General features: G+C 35.3%; 1 protein-coding gene and 1 pseudogene across 1 annotated transcript in view; both read right to left on the bottom strand.

Annotated features, from left to right (window-relative positions):
• Positions 1–625: 625 nt before the first annotated feature.
• The window catches only part of Trdn (triadin), a 393227-nt gene continuing 375671 nt past the window's right edge, over positions 626–18181 (bottom strand). The window contains exons 34-38 of the mRNA NM_029726.2: positions 12739–12777; positions 10874–10912; positions 9141–9179; positions 5731–5769; positions 626–2956 (exon numbers count right to left, since the gene is read on the bottom strand). Of these exons, the coding sequence (NP_084002.2) occupies positions 2817–2956; positions 5731–5769; positions 9141–9179; positions 10874–10912; positions 12739–12777 (296 nt within the window). The 3' untranslated portion in view covers positions 626–2816. The remainder of the gene's footprint in view (positions 2957–5730; positions 5770–9140; positions 9180–10873; positions 10913–12738; positions 12778–18181) is intronic.
• On the bottom strand, positions 13000–13448 carry Gm20304 (annotated as a pseudogene).

Raw genomic sequence — 18181 nt, 5'->3', positions numbered from 1 at the left:
AATCCACAGTTATGTCTTCTTCTGAAGTCATGATTATGAAGGGTAGCCTCTCTTTTCAATTCTACTCACTATTAGTGTAATAGAAACTAGGCATGACTAGTTATTGAATACATTTCTCACATTGACCCATTTAAAAATGGTGATTTTTTAAAAAAATGTCATTTTATATCTCTTTGCATTTTCATTTCTTGAAGATATTAGCTGGAGTAGATGAGTTCTTAGTTTTCTACCAACAATATTTGTTATTCTTCTTGCCTTTTTATTCAGCAAGATTATTCAAGAAATAGGCAAAGTTCTTACATATACAGTAACAATTCTGAAATATTTCCCTGAAGAGTTTAGACAAGAATATATCAGAATGGGTCCACAGAGAGGTCCTTTTCATGAGGAAAACACAAAATAACTTTGGTTATATTTGAAAAATGATGAGCAGAAGTTACATAACTGTAGAGAACTAAGAAAACATGGGTTAAAATAAATGTTCTTATTGCTGAATATTTTCAAATACCAAGATGGTTAAAAGATGAGAGTACGCAGGAGTAGGGAGGACTCAATCCCACTAGACAAAGCAAAAATATTAAGCAGTTATTTACATATTTTGAACGATATGGAATAAACCACGAAAGAAATTTAAAATAAAAAATTAACTATTCATGCCTTTTCTTTTCAAGATACAAACCATTAAACTCAAGAGTCAGAAGTAGTTTACTAATGTAAAAATATAACAGAAAACAGTTTAGATAATTTTTTCAAATTAGACTAGTTATTCAAATTTTAGACAAATCTTAACAACTATTGTTAACTATTACATCATATTTTTTTCTCTAACTCACACCCAAATTTACAATAACATTTGTTATATTTTGTCAATTTGTTTCACAAAGAAAATAGATGATGATATTTAAAAGTTGGTAGAGATAAGATTAATGTAATCTCCAAAAACATAATTTCAAAGAATGCTTTCAAACAAACCCGTATTAAGACACTTTATCTAGCTACAGAGTAACTCTGTGAAGTGCTGAGCTGTTTGTTTTGATGGTTCTTTGAAACCTGGAGATACAGACCTAATACATATAATGCATTTTTTGAATGTTACTTACTGTGCCAGAATAACATGAAGTAGAATCTATTGCTGTACTATGTTTCATGGTCTATAACCTGAAACAGTATAGAAAGACTAAGTGCATAGTCATTGAAAGATAATAACTTAGTGGATAACCCATTTGGTAGTATGTGTTTTAAAACACATTTATTCTCTGTCCCATACTCAGGAAATTAGTGAAACTTCAACTAAGTAGAGCACTTTATCCACTGTTCTCCTTGTAAGTTTGAATTGTTGAATGAAGCTCTGGTCAATTATGTACTCCTTCCCCTCCAAATGGCTCCATTAATCTAGTTCATTGTAGTGTTGACATTTTTGGTGTGAATTCAGTCTGTCAGCATCTGGTTGAAGCTAACTTTCTTATAAAAGTCACCGATATCCCATCGTTAATGCTAAGTACATGGTCCATATCCTACCTGAATATTGATAAAATGGACTTTTGTCTTAGACCTCAAGAACTATGTTTGGCTGCAGTGTTTGAAACCAATCACACAGCTAGTTCACAAAGTCAGTAGCTCAGCATTGGCTGAGCTTATGATAGTGCCAGAAATGGTAACTCAAGTTGTTTTGTGAGTTAATTTGTCATAAGTTCAGCTGCAAGTAGAAACATGATGAAAAGATTCAATTATGTTTTCTAGATAAGAAAAGTTCATGAAAATCTAGTGTTTGTATTACCAAAAGGATGAACATTCTCAACAGTTATTTTCAGTGATGCATGGACAAGTAAGTTAAAAACTGCCATCATTTAACTGGCATTACTGTTCAATTAGCCAGAAGAAAGTAAGACATCTCATGAACATGTATGGACCCAAAATATCTCACTTAACGTTTTATGTCATTTGTATTGTTTCCATTTCAAAAAGAAAACATCTAATCTCACAGAAAGTATGTATTGAGAAATAACTGTTTGGATTGATCAACCATAGTTGTTGTTCTTTGAACTAAACCTTCATCCAGGTGATGGATTTAGTGAGGCACAATCTGGAGAGATGTGAAAATTTCATATCTCATTAACTTGCATATTAAACAAGTTATTTACCAAATGTGCTTAATTGCAATGTCCACAAGAGAGAATGTCTTAAGCATAGCCCAAGACAACCTCAGAGATAAGATCCAACAAGCACTTATTCTTTGTCATGTCCCATCTTTTAGATAGTCTGATCATTAAGAATATTGCAAGGGATTTAGAGCACTCTGGTGTAAGATATACCTATGTAGATCCTTGCCATAACTGAACTAGAAACAGACGTGAATATAATGATGCACATAGGTTTTTTTGGGTAAACTGAGTCTACCCACATGATGCAGAAGAATAACTTTTATATATGTTCCTGTGCTATTTAAAATTAGAACACAGTCTATGTTACCAATTTAGAAATTCCCTGCCTGAAATCATAAATCTCATTTTGTAATTGTGCCAATTATATTTAAAAGTAAACTTTAATGAACATACTACCTTATAACAGCTAGAAGGAGCTTAATGTAAGTATCCCTCCTATAGCAACAGACACAAATGAAGATTCTCAAGTATTAGACCCTGAACACAATTGCTTATTAGTCAATTCCTTTGTCTATGTCATCTCTTTATGCCAGGCAAAATGTTTACAATGGAATCTCAGCATCAGATAGTTTTGATTGCCTGTGCCACCGTGGACAAAAGAGAACATTCCACTTTCACCATGTAAAAGCAGTTGTCAGGGTCAGGCGTGGATGTCTATTGTTCTTGTTGCTTCTGTCCTGGAGAGTTTGTTTTGCCAGGGTTCTCTCCAGGTTGTTGGACAGGAGTGACAGGAAACTGAAACCCATAGCCATTGTACCCATTCAAGTACACACATTGGAAGAAGCTGATGGGACCTAAGGAAAAGAGTATGATTTTTGTTATAAACAATTAGTACTTGTATAGTAATACAGTAGGCTCACTGATGCTGTACACCACAGTAGACATAGTCCCTGACTACTGAAGAGAACTGTACTTCATTGTGACATGACTTCTTTATACAGAGAATCAAGACAACATAAATCATAATGGGATACTAAAGAAAGGAAATGAACCAACATAGAATGTTGTGTTCGTATGTATGTGTGTTCCTGAAGTAGTGAGTTATTCTATTTATCTTTATTCTGGAGGCATGAGATCTACTGAGGAAGTCTGTTTTCTTCTTGAGGCAATGCTCTAAGGCAGATGCTTCACATATAGAATAACACAGAAAAATAAGATGAATATGGCACAATGCCAGTGAGATGACTGTGTATAAAGGTATTCATTGTCAATACTGACTACCTAAGTGGAACAAGGGAATCAAATCCTAATATGGTGTCTTCTGAGATTGACAAACTAAGATTCCTCTTCCACACCTCCACATAAATAAATAAATAAATAAATAAATAAATAAATAAATAAATTTAATTATTTTTAGGGAGCATGGTGCAAAATATTATGGGCAGAACCTGAGCTGTGGATATTGAACCAGTATCCCTGGAGGCAGCTGTGTTCAAATACCTCTCCTATAACCACAAACACTTACTGACTCTATTATTTTCTATCGTATCCATGTACATTATTGCAAATAATCATAGACATTTTGCTGAAGGCCTACAGGAAAATGATAATTGAAGAGCATGATATATAGGAGATAGGAAGATGGCCACATTTGTATGAATGAAATGAAGTATGGTAAGGAAGCTTAAACAAGTATTAATAGTATTAATATTTCTTAGGCTGGTCTCACAAAATTTCTTTCTTCTCAATCTCTCAAGAACTGATATTATATGCATGAGTCACATTAAGGATATCTTCAGATTCAAGTGAAGAGACATTGCCTAGCCTTAATAACTGGCTAATAATTTTCAGAAATTAGCTGTTTTTCTGTTTTGTTGTACCTTTGTGGCACAAGTCCTCTTTCCCTAAAGCCTTTGAAACTGTAAGCACTAATATACATTAGTTGGAGGTAGCAAAAAGCTGCCAGAGTCAGGTAGAAATAAACAACTGTTGTTAAAATCAAGAGCATCATTATATATGTCCATCTAAGTTGAACCTTTGCAGATGAAGACACTGTCCTGGCATATGCATCTAACTCAAGTTGAAAGAGCTATTAGCAAAAATATCATTAGTTCTAAAAAATTTAGACCCTACTTAAAGATTCATGAAGAATAGGATGTAAAACTGCTATTTTAAGATGAAAATGTGAAAGAATGCTTGATGTAATAAATTCCACACGTGGAAAGTTTTACTAAACAATATTTCATAAATGTTTAATTTATTTTAATCACATTTTAATGTGAAATTTTTTCTTTGAGGAAAGATTTTTCTCTGTAACAATGGTTAGCCTGGGCTACTTACTGACTTGGCACAGTAAGTTTTGAACTCAAGGCAATATCATGCCTCAGTATCTGGAGTGATAGTAGAAACATGACCCATCGTGCCTGGAGACTTTTAATTACATTTCCTTTCATTTTGACCTAATTTATATTCACATAAGAAACAAAACAATGACTTTTCATGCATTTTTACCCAATTTCTCACACTAGTGATGTAGATTCAGCAGGAAAGTAGTATTGATACAATCTACACATTGCATTCTATTTTAAAGCTTATTACTGGAATAAGAGATTTCAGCTATTGATACAATCTAATTGAAATTATTAACAACAGTTTGTCCATTAAAAGAGCATGGCAGCTCATATCATAATTGTTTTTTCATGGATTTCATTGACATATAAAATAATTATGTGAAGATTGTTTATGCTCCTGTATCTCTCATAGTCTGATTGTATGAAGCATCACCAGCAACATTTACATCATAGTAGGAATCCAAGCCTCTCTATTAATAAGCCTCCTCAACAATTTCCTTCAGGAGGCATGTAGGAAACAATGCAAATACTACAGGAATTATTTTCTCAGATAAGTGGTTACTTATTTAAAGCATTATGGGTCGTGGTTTTATTGGATCTATTTAAAAAATTGTTTGCTCTAGTTAGTGATGATGATGATGATGACGACAGTGTTTGTGTGTGTGTGTGTGTGTGTGTGTGTGTGTGTGTGTTGTTTTACAATATGAACAAAATTTTCTCACTTGAAAGCCCTGGGATAATGATTATCTTGAGCACCAAGTTCTGGAACTCCATGTGAATACGGATTACATTCTAGGGAATCAATGATTACAGACACTGACACTTAAAAGTTTGCCAAATGTACAGGAACGTCAAAAGGAACTTTTAATTTTAGGAGTGAATCTAAACAACTGAATAGATAAAAATATTTTCACATTTTTTGTACTTTTTAAAGAATTTCAGCATTCCACTTCAACTAATCTGTTACATCGCAGACAGTAACAAACATTTAAGCAATATTCAGGTAGAGAACCCAGGATCAGAGCTGTGCCAAATAGCTTACAATAAATGGCACTTCAACCATTAGTTGGAGTTATTTCAATCCTGTGCCTCTTGACAGACAAAAATGACAAGTTTCTATTTGAAATATGAATAGTAAGCTTTAAGGTGATTCATCAGATCAGTGCTGAAAATCATTTTCTACTAATACTGTTTTTGAAGGCTCTAAAGTTTAATTATCTAATTAATATCATAATTATTGGGGGAGTTAGTTGTTTCTAATTTAATTATAAACTTACGTGTTTGCTTCTTTGGTGAAGATACATCATCAGTTACTTCTAACGATAAAACAGTAGAAGGGAATTATTAATACATGCAGAGGTCAGTAGCATACAATTGGCTTTGTGTCTTCTATATTTGAGCACAGTATTTTAGTGACAGAAAATACCATTTTTTTAAAATTTATTTTTTATTAGGTATTTTCCTCGTTTACATTTTCAATGCTATCCCAAAAGTCCCCCATACCCACCCACCCCAATCCCCTACCCACCCACTCCCCCTTTTTGGCCCTGGGGCTCCCCTTTACTGGGGCATATAAAGTTTGCATTCTTATACACTCCAAGTTTTTATTTAGATTAACTTCAGACTTTCTTTATAAAAACTGTGTATTACTCAGTATTACTGTGTATTAAACAGTATTACTCCAGGGTGTTATAGCAAACCAGAATTCTTCCTTTGTGAGTTTGGTTTTTTTTTTTTTTTTTTTTTTTTAGCTAACTCATTCTTTACTTCTCTTCTGTTGTCTCCAGTTTATTACAAATGTCCCATTTTTTTTCTTGCATGCAATTGAAATTTACTTTTAAAATCTTAGTGATGCTAGATGGCATTTGTCTTATTTCACTTAACATAGTTATCAGATTCCATGCTTTTGTTTGGTTGCTTCTTGTTTTGTTGATGTTGTTTTGTTTTTGGATAAATCATAATGCATTGTATATACATGACACAATTCCTTTACCTTTCACTAACAACCTAGTATTTTGATTCATATACTGGTATACTATAGCTATGTAATTAATATGGAAGTACAGGTATTATTTTGTAATAATGATTTGTCTCCTTTGTATATATATTCAGCAGTGGAACTGATAGAAGATGTCGTAGATCTATTTTTAGTTTTAAGGGGAATCCCTTTATCTTTAAACTGCTAAATCAATTGTCAGTCTTATCTATAATATATCCAATTTCCAGTAACACATCTCATTACAAGCTTCAATTCAAATTTGATTTTTGCAAGGCACAGATATCCATTTATCTGACCTTATCTTTACTCAAGGCAATGCTTCTCCCATTTTTAATGGAAACAATTACAGATCTTACACTTTCATAGCAAGAACAGTTTGTCACCCCTTACTATCCACAGAACACATTAGAAGAAGTGCTTGTGCTGTAGCAGTTCCAAAGTCAGAAGCTAAGAGCCCTTCAGCAAATGACACTGACAAAAATGGACAAGCTACTTTCAACTCTCATTTTTTCCTGAGACAGGCATTGGGAAATGTTTGGTTAATATTAAACACCTGGAGGTAGAACATTTCTTGGGTGTGTGTGTGTGTGTGTGTGTGTGTGTGTGTGTTCTATCCTTCCTTCTCTGTTTTCTTCTTTTAGAAGATGGCTTTTACCACAGGTGACTTTCTTAATAGGAATAATTATTGATGAAATAATAGTTTTGCACTCAATGAAGTGATAATTTGTTATCCTTAATATTATATATTTTTTAAAAATCTGAGTTCTTTCCAGCTTCTGGCTATTATAAATAAGGCTGCTATGAACATAGTGGATCATGTGTCCTTATTGCATGTTGGAGCATGTTCTGGGTATATGACCAGGAATGGTATTGCTGGGTCTTCCAGTAGTACTATATCCAATTTTCTGAGGAACCACCAAACTGATTTCCAGAGTTGTTGTACCACCTTTAAATCCCACCAGCAATTGAGGAGTGTTTCTCTTTCTCCACATCCTCATCAGCATCTGCTGTCACCTGAGTTTTTGATCTTAGCCATTCTGACTGGTGTGAGGTGGATATCTCAGTGTTGTTTTGATTTGCATTTCCCTGATGATTAAGAATACTGAACATTATTTAAGGTGCTTCTCAGCCATTTGGTATTCCTCAGTTGAGAATTCTTTATTTAGCTCTGTACCCCATTTTTAATAGGGTTGTTTAGTTTTCTGGAGTCCAACTTCTTGAGTTCTTTATATATATTGGATACTAGCCCCCTATCAGATTTAGGATTGGTAAATACCTTTTTCCAATTTGTTGGTAGCCTTTTGGTCTTATTGACCGTGTCCTTAGCCTTACAGAAGCTTTGCAAAAGGACACAAGCTCCGCTATGTTCATAGCAGCCTTATTTTTTTGGTAAGGTTTTTTTTTTTAATTTTTTAAAAATTTGGTATTTATTTCACTTACATTTCCAATGCTATCCCAAAAGTCCCCCACCCGCCCCCCCACCCACTTTCCCACCCACCCACTCCCACTTCTTGGCCCTGGTGTTCCCCTGTACTGAGACAGATAAAGTTTGCACGACCAATAAATAGCCAGAAGCTGGAAAGAACCCAGATGTCTCTCAACAGAGGAATGGATACAGAAAATATGGTACATTTACACAATGGAGTACTACGCAGCTGTTAAAAACAATGAATGTATGAAAATTTTAGACAAATGAATGGATCTGGATTATCATCTTGAGTGAGGTAATCCAATCACAAAAGAACACACATGATATGCAGTCAAAGGTAAGTGGATACTAGCCTCGAAGCTCAGAATTCTTTTTAGAAGGGGGAACAAAATACCCATTGAATGAGTTACAGAGACAGTTCAGAGCATAGCCTGAAGGAACAACCATCCAGCAACTGCCCCACTTGGGGATACATCCCATAAACAACCACCAAACCCAGATTCTAGGCAGATGCCAACAAGAGCTTGCTGACAGGAGATTGATATAGCTGTCTCCTGTGAGTCTCTGCCAGTGCTTGGCAAATGTAGAAGTGGATGCTCAGAGTCATCCATTGGATGGAGCACAAGGTCTACAATGAAGGAGCTAGAGAAAGTACCCAGAAAGATGAAGGGGTCTGAAGCCCCATAGGAGGAACATCAATATGAACTAACCAGTACTCCTAGAGCTCCTTGGAACTATACAACCAATCAAAGAAAACACATGGTGGCACTTGTGGCGCTAGCTGTATATGTAACAGAGGATGACCTAGTCTGTCATCAATGGGAGGAGAGACCCTTGGCCTGTGAACGCTCTATGTCCCATATAGGGGAATGCCAGTACCAGGAATGAAAGTGGGTGTGGGTTGGGTAGTAGGGGGAGGGGATAGGAAAATTTTGGAGGGTAAACGAGGAAAGACAATAACATTTGAAATGTAAATAAAGAAAATATCTAATAAAAAATTAACTAAAAATATAGGTAATAAATATACCTGATAAATATTGGTAACTAATGCTAACCTAGCTTTTCTTCAATATTCAAGGAGAATAATGATTTGTAAATAACGTAGAATTACTAAAAAGGAAATGTACCATATATAAAGTGCTCAAAAATGCCTACAATTATAGAAAGATCAAGAATATTAGACTAAAATACATAACAAAAGGCAGAACACAGAGTTATTGAGAGAAAGTGTATAAATGAGCAAAATGTAAGGAACACACCTTTATCTTTCTTTGAATGTGGGACATCTTTGGAGTCTTCTAAAAAGAACAAAAATGAAGAGTCAGTAGAAGAAAACATGTCAGAAAAAAAAAAGAAAAGAAAACATGTCAGAATGAATATTATATAAACAATGCTGAATAAGCAAGTACTTAGAGAAAAGGAAGCCTTTTTACTTTTTTGGATGGAAATTAAATTGGTTAATAACTCACCAGAGAAAAGTTATGGAGTTTTTCAAAATCATGAAGAATTTGTCTGTCATGCAATATTCAGCGGGTTCACTTAGGAGTACATGTTATCATGTGCTTAAACTTTTCTAAGACAGCAAATGGTAAGATTGTTCAGTTATTTAAGTGTGTGTAAGTACGAAGGCTTGTGTCTAGCTGGCAAGAATTAAGGTAGCATGACATGGTTCACAACTATAATCCTAACACTATAAATGAGGAAGCAGGGAGATTCCTGGAGCTGGCTGACAGCTAGTCTTCCCAAATCAATGAACACCTGCTCAAAAAATCACGGTGGAGAGCTATGCAGGAAAACACTGATATAGACATGGAGGTTCAACAAGCTTGTGCACACACCTGCAAGAACCTACACATGTGCACACAAAAGCAAACCTAAAGCCATAACACACACACACACACACACACACACACACACACACACACCACACACGATTCTCTAAGACAACTAATTATAAAGTTCTTAATATAAAGGTTTGCATTTAATAAATATATCTCAAGGAAACTAGAGGAAAAAAAGACATTTAATCTAAAGTGAAAAATCAGAGACACTATTTATGTAACAATATTACTATAAATAAGTTATATTATTAAAGTCAATTGGTCTTTTATACATTCTGACTTGCAGGCACATATGGACTCCTGTGGAAGTAATTTTAAATCAGAGATAACACTAACAAAATATACTTGAGCCATCTTTTATTTTCACTGCAAACTTTTAGTACTGTTTTATTTACTAAGAGTTTGCATACCATATTTTAACTGATAAGTTGAAAAGGGGAAAGATAGCTCAGTACGAGAATTTTTTCTGATACAAAGAAATGTGATCTTCAAATAGAAGTATTAGTGTGGGTGGTGTGTGTCCATGTGTGTGTGTGTGTTTGTGAATGGTGTATGTGTACACTGTGTATTTATATGTATGTGTGTGTGATATGTATGTATGGCTTATGTATATGTGTATATCTATTCTGTGTGTGGTGTGTATATGTTGTTAATATGTATATGTATTATGTATTTATGTATGTGTATGTATGTATGCATATGTATGGTTATATGTGTATATATATATATGTGTGTGTCCAGGTCCTATTCTGCCTTTTTTAATTCTCTGGTTTCTCCCTTTATGAGAGGGCTTTTACTATAGTTAACTTTTTTGAAAGCAGTTCCTGATAAAATAAGAGATTTTCACTTCTTGTTCAAGTTATCCTCATACATGATAATGTTAAAATAATGTTTCTGAATATTTGCCAATAAATGTATCTAATAACTACTTTTAAATAATGCCATCCTAGTAATTTCCTTATATACAAAGATATGTATAGTTTAGCAATTATGAAAGTGTCAAAGTATTTCTATCACATAAATGTTACTTAGAAATGTCAATAACTATACCAAGAGATCAAAAACATTAGACTAAAACAAACAAACCACATAATACAAAATATTTAATTTTTAAGAGAAAGTGTGTAATAACCAACATTTAACAAACTCACCTTTATCTTTCTTTGAAGTTGGTGCTTCTTTGGAATCTTCTAGAGAAAAATAAAAAATAAATCACAGTCTAAGTTCTTTTTGTTTTTTTCTAAAAGAATATTTTTTACTTTACTTAAAGGTTTTTTTTTGGGGGGGGAAGCAGTTAGAGGTCTCTCTAATCCTAAATAAAGTTTCCTCTTTTTTATATAAAAATTTAATTTTTATATTTAAACTATAGATTATACATGATTTTGCTAAGGAGACTGCACCAAACAATATCTTCTAAAAAGAACAAAAATGAAGAGTCAGTATAAGAAAACATGTCAGAATGAACATTATATAAACAATGCTGAATAAGCAAGTACTTAGAAAAAAAAGAAGCCTTTTTACTTTCTTGGGTGGAAATTAAGTTGGTTAATAACTCACCAGAGAAAAGTTATGGAGTTTTTCAAAATCATGAAGAATTTGTCTGTCATGCAATATTCAGCGGGTTCACTTAGGAGTACATGTTATCATGTGCTTAAACTTTTCTAAGACAGCAAATGGTAAGATTGTTCAGTTATTTAAGTGTGTATAAGTACGAAGGCTTGTGTCTAGCTGGCAAGAATTAAGGTAGCATGACATGGTGCCCAACTATAATCCTAACCCTATAAATGAGGAAGCAGGGAGATTCCTGGGGCTGGCTGACAGCCAGTCTTCCCAAATCAATGATCACCTGCTCAAAAAAATCACGGTGGAGAGCTATGCAGGAAAACACTGATATAGACATGGAGGTTCAACAAGCTTGTGCACACACCTGCAAGAACCTACACATGTGCACACAAAAGCAAACCTAAAGCCATAACACACACACACACACACACACACACGAGATTCTCTAAGACAACTAATTATAAAGTTCTTAATATAAAGGTTTGCATTTAATAAATATATCTCAAGGAAACTAGAGAAAAAAAGACATTTAATCTAAAGTGAAAAATCAGAGACACTATTTATGTAACAATATTACTATAAATAAGTTATATTATTAAAGTCAATTGGTCTTTTATACATTCTGACTTGCAGGCACATATGGACTCCTGTGGAAGTAATTTTAAATCAGAGATAACACTAACAAAATATACTTGAGCCATCTTTTATTTTCACTGCAAACTTTTAGTACTGTTTTATTTACTAAGAGTTTGCATACCATATTTTAACTGATAAGTAGAAAAGGGGAAAGATAGCTCAGTATTAGATTTTTTTTCTGATACAAAAGAAATGTGATCTTCAAATAGAAGCATTAGTGTGGGTCAGTGTGTATGTGTTTGTGAATTGTGTATGTATGTATACATTGTTTATTTATATGTATGTCTGTGTAATATGTGTGTATGGTTTATGTATATGTGTATATGTATGTGTGTTTGTGTGTATATGTTGCAAGTATGTGTATGTATGTATGTATGTATATGTGCATATGTGCATATGTATATGTGTCCAGGTCCTATTCTGTGTTTTTTAATTCTCTGGTTTCTCCCTTTATGAGAGGGCTTTTACTATAGTTAACTTTTTTGAAAGGAGTTCCTGATAAAATAAGAGATTTGCTCTACTTGTTCAAGTTATCCTTATACATGATAATGTTAAAATAATGTTTCTGAATATTTGCCAATAAATGTATCTAATAATTATTGTTAAATAATGTCATCCTAGTAATTTCCTTATATACAAAGATATGTATAGTTTAACAATTATGAAAGTGTCAAAATATTTCTATCACATGTTACTTAGAAATGTCAATAACTATACCAAGAGATCAAATCATTAGACTAAAACAAACAAACCACAAAATGCAAAATATTGCATCCTTAAGAGAAAGTCTATAATAACTAACAGGTAACAAACTCACCTTTATCTTTCTTTGAAGCTGGTGCTTCTTTGGAATCTTCTAGAGAAAAATAAAAAATAAATCAGAGTCTTAGTGTTTTTTGTTTTTTCTAACGGAAAATACTTAAAGGTTTTTGGGGGGCGGGGCAGTTAGAGGTCTCTCTAATCCTAAATGCAGCTTCCTCTTTTTATATATACAAAATTTAATTTTTATCTTTAAACTATAATACATGATTTGCAAAGGAGACTGCACCAAACAGTGATCACAGAAGAATCATCCGATCTAAGCCTTTTATTTTCTCTGGTCATTCAGAAAAATAATGTTATCAGCCATAATTGTTGTTGCTTGCCGCCTCCCATTGTTGTTTTCCATTTATTTACTATAGTCCACTTTCCCTAATATATTTCCTCAAATACAGGAGCCCCCGTTTTTCACATACTGATATGCCACATGTCTGAGACCTGATCAAAGCACTGATATTCTGTCCCATGCTGTGATTTTAAATGATGTCACACATTTGGTATACTGTACTGTCCCCTGATCACCACATCTCATTTGTTGCTAGAGAAAATATCGTGACTGGGTTTTTTCCTTCCTCCTGTCTCATGCCAGGGTCCTGACTTACTCAGCCAAATAAGTGAACACGATCATTAACGAACCAAACTGCTGGCTACTTCAGACCTATGTCTTGCAAAATGATGAAATACTTGTAACACAGGGCTTTGAAACATGGCTTCGGTTTTTCTTTTTCTTTTTCTTTTTTTTTTTCATTTTTTATTAGGTATTTAGCTCATTTACATTTCCAATGCTATACCAAAAGTCCCCCATACCCTCCCCCCCACTCCCCTACCCACCCACTCCCCCTTTTTGGCCCTGGCATTCCCCTGTACTGGGGCATATAAAATTTGCAAGTCCAATGGGCCTCTCTTTGCAGTGATGGCCGACTAGGCCATCTTTTGATACATATGCAGCTAGAGACAAGAGCTCCGGGGTACTGCTTAGTTCATATTGTTGTTCCACCTATAGGGTTGCAGTTCCCTTTAGTTCCTTGGGTGCTTTCTCTAGTTCCTCCATCGGTTTTTCTTACAAACTAGTCTTTAGGTGTTTCCTTTGTTCCAGTTAGCGCCAAGTTATCCCGGCTCCCATGCCTCGCTGTGGGGATAAGCAGGTGCTTTTCCCCCAAAGTGGAGCTTGCAGGCAGCACAGGGAACCATGAGGACACTAGGTCTCCTGCGAAGAGTCACATACCTCCTCCAGAGGCGCGCATACGCTCAAGCTCTCCAGGCATACAACTTTGTGTCCCTAAATGCAGTTCCTAAACGCAGTCAAGCATTCTGACTTGGGTAATGGATGTAGAGGGGGCAGCATTAAGCTTCTCTAAAACCAGAGGCATGAGAGACAGGAAGCATGATATTAAATGTTTCTAATATTCTGCTCCATCCCCCATGCCTGCATTTCTTATAGATAGGATAAATTTTGGGTTGAAAGTTTTGCGGGTGGATTGGTGCTTCTAATGCTCCACTGGGGTTCTTGCCTGGCTACAGAATATGGCCTCTTCAGGTTTCATATCCCTAGGATAGGGAGTCACAGCTAAGGTCACCCCCATTGATTCTTGCTCACCTGTCTTATCCCAGGTCTCTTTCCCCCACCCCACCTCCTCACCCTCATCACTTGCAGATTTTCATTCATTGTCATGACCATATAGCTTCTTTGGCCTCAGTGCTAGAGGGAACCCCGAGCCTCACAGAGACTTGAAGTGCCACTGGCCTGTTTTCTAGGGAAGAGAGGTAACCCCTGTTAAAGGGTTGTTCAACTCTCCAAAGGGGTCGTGATGCACAGGTTGAGAACCACAGCTCCAAGGGAAACTAGCAGAATCCCAATACTAAACAAATAGATTTGGCTTGTAAATTATGTCTGATACCGTAGATGTCAAAAAGGGAGAACCGTTCTAGAAAGGCAGTGAATCCACAGCAAAAAATGTTTCAGAACCGCTAGGCATGGTCACGGAGCATTGCAACTCCGAGTTCCATGATGAAATTTAAGCCATATATTAAAAAAAAAATGTAGAGTAAGGAGATCAAGAAGCAGGGAGTTAGAGCTGGTGGGATGGTAAGGAATTGTTGAGAAAATGCTTGTAGAAGAATGGTTATATGGAAGGTCCTGGAAGCTAGCAAGGCGCTAAGAATGATACAAAAGAATAGGTGTACATATATGAGTCCTGCTTACAAGATACACAGGACACAAAGAGACTGAGGGAATGGCCAACCAATGGCCGCCCTAAATTGAGACCCATCCCACGGGCAAGAACCAATCCCTGACACTATTAAAGGTACCCTCTTATGCTTGCAGACAGGAACCTACCATAACTATCCTCTGAAAGGCTCCACCTGCAGCCAATGGAAAAGGTGCACAGAACCATGGCCAAACGTTATCGGGAGATCTGGGAGTCTTAGGGAATAGTTGGGGGAAGGATTGAGGGACCCACAAGGACTCCACAGGAAGAACAACAGAGTCAACTAACCTGGACCTTGTGGGCTCCCAGAGACTGAATTAACAACCAAAGAGCAAGTGTGGGCTACACATAGGCTCCGTGCACATATATAGCAGATGAGCAGCTTGGTCTTCATGCAAGTTCCCCAGCAACAGGAGCAGAGGCTCTCCCTGAATCCGTTGCCTGCCTCTCTATGGATCCCATTCCCCTAAATGGACAGCCTTATCTGGCCTCAGTGGGTGAGGAAGGGATAGTCCTGCTAGGGAGTGGGGGGAGTAGTGGGGGTGATATCTAGAGGGGGCCTTTCTCTTCTCAAAGGAGAAGGAGAGTAGAATATGGGAAGGCTCTGTGTGAGGGGGTACTAGAAGGGGCTGCTTTAGGGTGTAAAGTAACAAATAAATTTAATAGAAAAAGACAGTGAAACTGAAAGAGATGATGGATAATAAGGAGATCATAGTGATGGTATGGATGGTTAATTTTGTCTTCCCTACTTTAAGTCAGATTTCTGTAGGGGGCACCAAAGTATACAGAGGACAACTTTAAAATATGAAATTTCAAAGCATTATCAGTTAGCCTTATTGTATCGGGCTTGAGTAAGATTGGACATCAGAGTAATATGGGCATATGACCAAGGATGGTCACTTTATGAGACAAGTGCCAGGAAAAAACAACGATATCTGTGCTGTGTCTCTCATTTCTATTCTTTACTTCATGTGTGCATCAAGCCTATCACATGATTCTGTTGATATTTTGAACATATCTTCCTTGTCTAGCTGATCCTCTCTAACTAAATTCACAGAGACATTGAGACACATGGTTCCCTAATCTTGAGACACATTCTAATCTAGTCAAGTTAGCAATCAATATTAACCATCACACATTTTTAAATATACAAATTTCCCCTGCGATGTTCATAACAGCTCTGATTATTCTTAGCAAACACAATAAATAAATAAAATCTAGCTAAATAATATATGCATTGCCTCCACAAAGTCTCTGTATCTTTTCTCTGCTAGCAATGTTTGAATTGCTGCAGTCCCACGAGATACTCATTATTAAGCATCTGGGAACCTTAGGCACAAACACAAAGGAAATTTAGCCTGGAGTTTTTTGTTTAGTTTTGTTTAGTTTTGTTTTTATTCTCCACTCCTGTTGTTTCGTTAGATTCAATGCAGCACTTTCTATTTCTAGAGATATTCAATGCTTCAAATTAGTCTTCAACTGACTTTCTGAATTGCTTAGAACAAGTTAATACAATAATATATTCTATGAATTTTTATTTTCCCAAGAAAGTCAATGCATCCACCATGGTCCAGAACTAGAGTTAGCAGCTAGTTTATCTTAGCCCTTAAGTGGGAGAGGCTCCTCTTATACATTCAATTATTCAAAATGATCATGAGATTTAAAGAAAATTAACTGCCAGACTAAAATAGACACAGCCTTCTTGAAAATGACTCCAGGGAATAAATAACAAAGTATGCAGAGGCACTCATATTGGGAATTGTGCACACATCACATAGTGAAGACAAAAATGATAAATAAGCTTATATAGTTCTTTCAGAGTATCCTTACAGTCACTGAGAATAAGATGACTGTCTTAAGGAGACTGTCAGAATAACTTAACATCACCCATAAATGAATGAGTTCCAGTTGCTGTGACCCAGAGACTAATAAGGAACAGTGGCAAACATTTCACCAAATGAATCTCTACATTGAGTTTCTCAGGATCAGCAAAGAGGAGAGTGTTCAGAATGATATTAGTGTAGCTGGTACACCAAAGACTTCAGTCAAAGGTGGATATTCCATGGATAACTTGTAGAGCAAAATGAATTTAATTACATTTGCTCCAAGGGTTAAGATGGTTTCAAACCAAACCTAAAAGACAGAAAAAAATATTCTCCCTAGTAATTTACTTTATAATTTTACTCGCATTAATACCAAAGTGGAATCTGCCCCTAGCATGGAAAGTAGCAGATCTACATGAATGGTCAGTGTCATAGTCCTTATTATTACCTTCAAACCCACTGGAACTAAATGATTAATAATCTTCATTATATATCAAACTATATATTTACATACACATGCTATTTTATGTTATTTAATGTTCCCAAATTTTAAACTAGATATCACTACAATGCATAAACTTAACAGAAACCTAGACATATTAAATAAGTTTTCCAAATTTATGGTGCTTTATTTGAAGATTTCTGAAGTTGTGACCCCTCAGTAGCAAGAGCCCTGACCCATTAAACAATTTGTAGAAATTTGATATTAATTTCATTACATCAAAATATTGATACTACTATTTTCAACATTCCATCCCACAAAAATCAGCCTCCAAGTAATTAAAATTTAAGATTTTATAATAGGATTCTCTAAATTTTTAGTTATACATTTAGCTATTAAAATAGTCCAAATCTCTGATTGATAATACTTCTCTTTTTAATTACAAGTGTGTGATAATGTTCAGTTAATATCAGGCTTAGAGAAAAATAAGAATGAATTTTCAGGCATTAGTAGTTTGGATGATATGCTCCATTGCACACCTGAGAGATTATTCACCAAACAAACAGCACAAAAGAGAAGACTCCATATTATTGAGGTTCTGAACTCAAAGATGATAAATATAATTTTATCTTATACTGGAGTGGGGCAGAAGACTTCAGCAGGTGAGACATGGGCCCCTGTGTTGTACAGGATTGTCCATTGTCAGTTAAAACTCACCACGTAGGGTACAGAGTCTGAGATGCTTTGTGATCATGGAATAGGGCAATGAAAATACATTTAGAGGATTCTGAAAATATAACAGCAATAAAATTTAAATATTCTCCATGCCTCTCAATGTAATAAAATAGATAAATACCAAAACACATACATTTAACAAAATTAAAGGAACCCACAAATATCTGTGAGTGGAAACAATGATTAAAACAAAGTGAATCAAATGCATGAAGGAAGAGTTGAGGCAAACAA

This window comes from Mus musculus, chromosome 10, assembly GCF_000001635.26.
Source record: "Mus musculus strain C57BL/6J chromosome 10, GRCm38.p6 C57BL/6J".
Classification (NCBI taxonomy): Eukaryota; Metazoa; Chordata; class Mammalia; order Rodentia; family Muridae; genus Mus; species Mus musculus.
The sequence above is the reverse complement of the archived record's forward strand: the minus strand, read 5'-3'. Positions and strand labels throughout refer to the sequence as shown.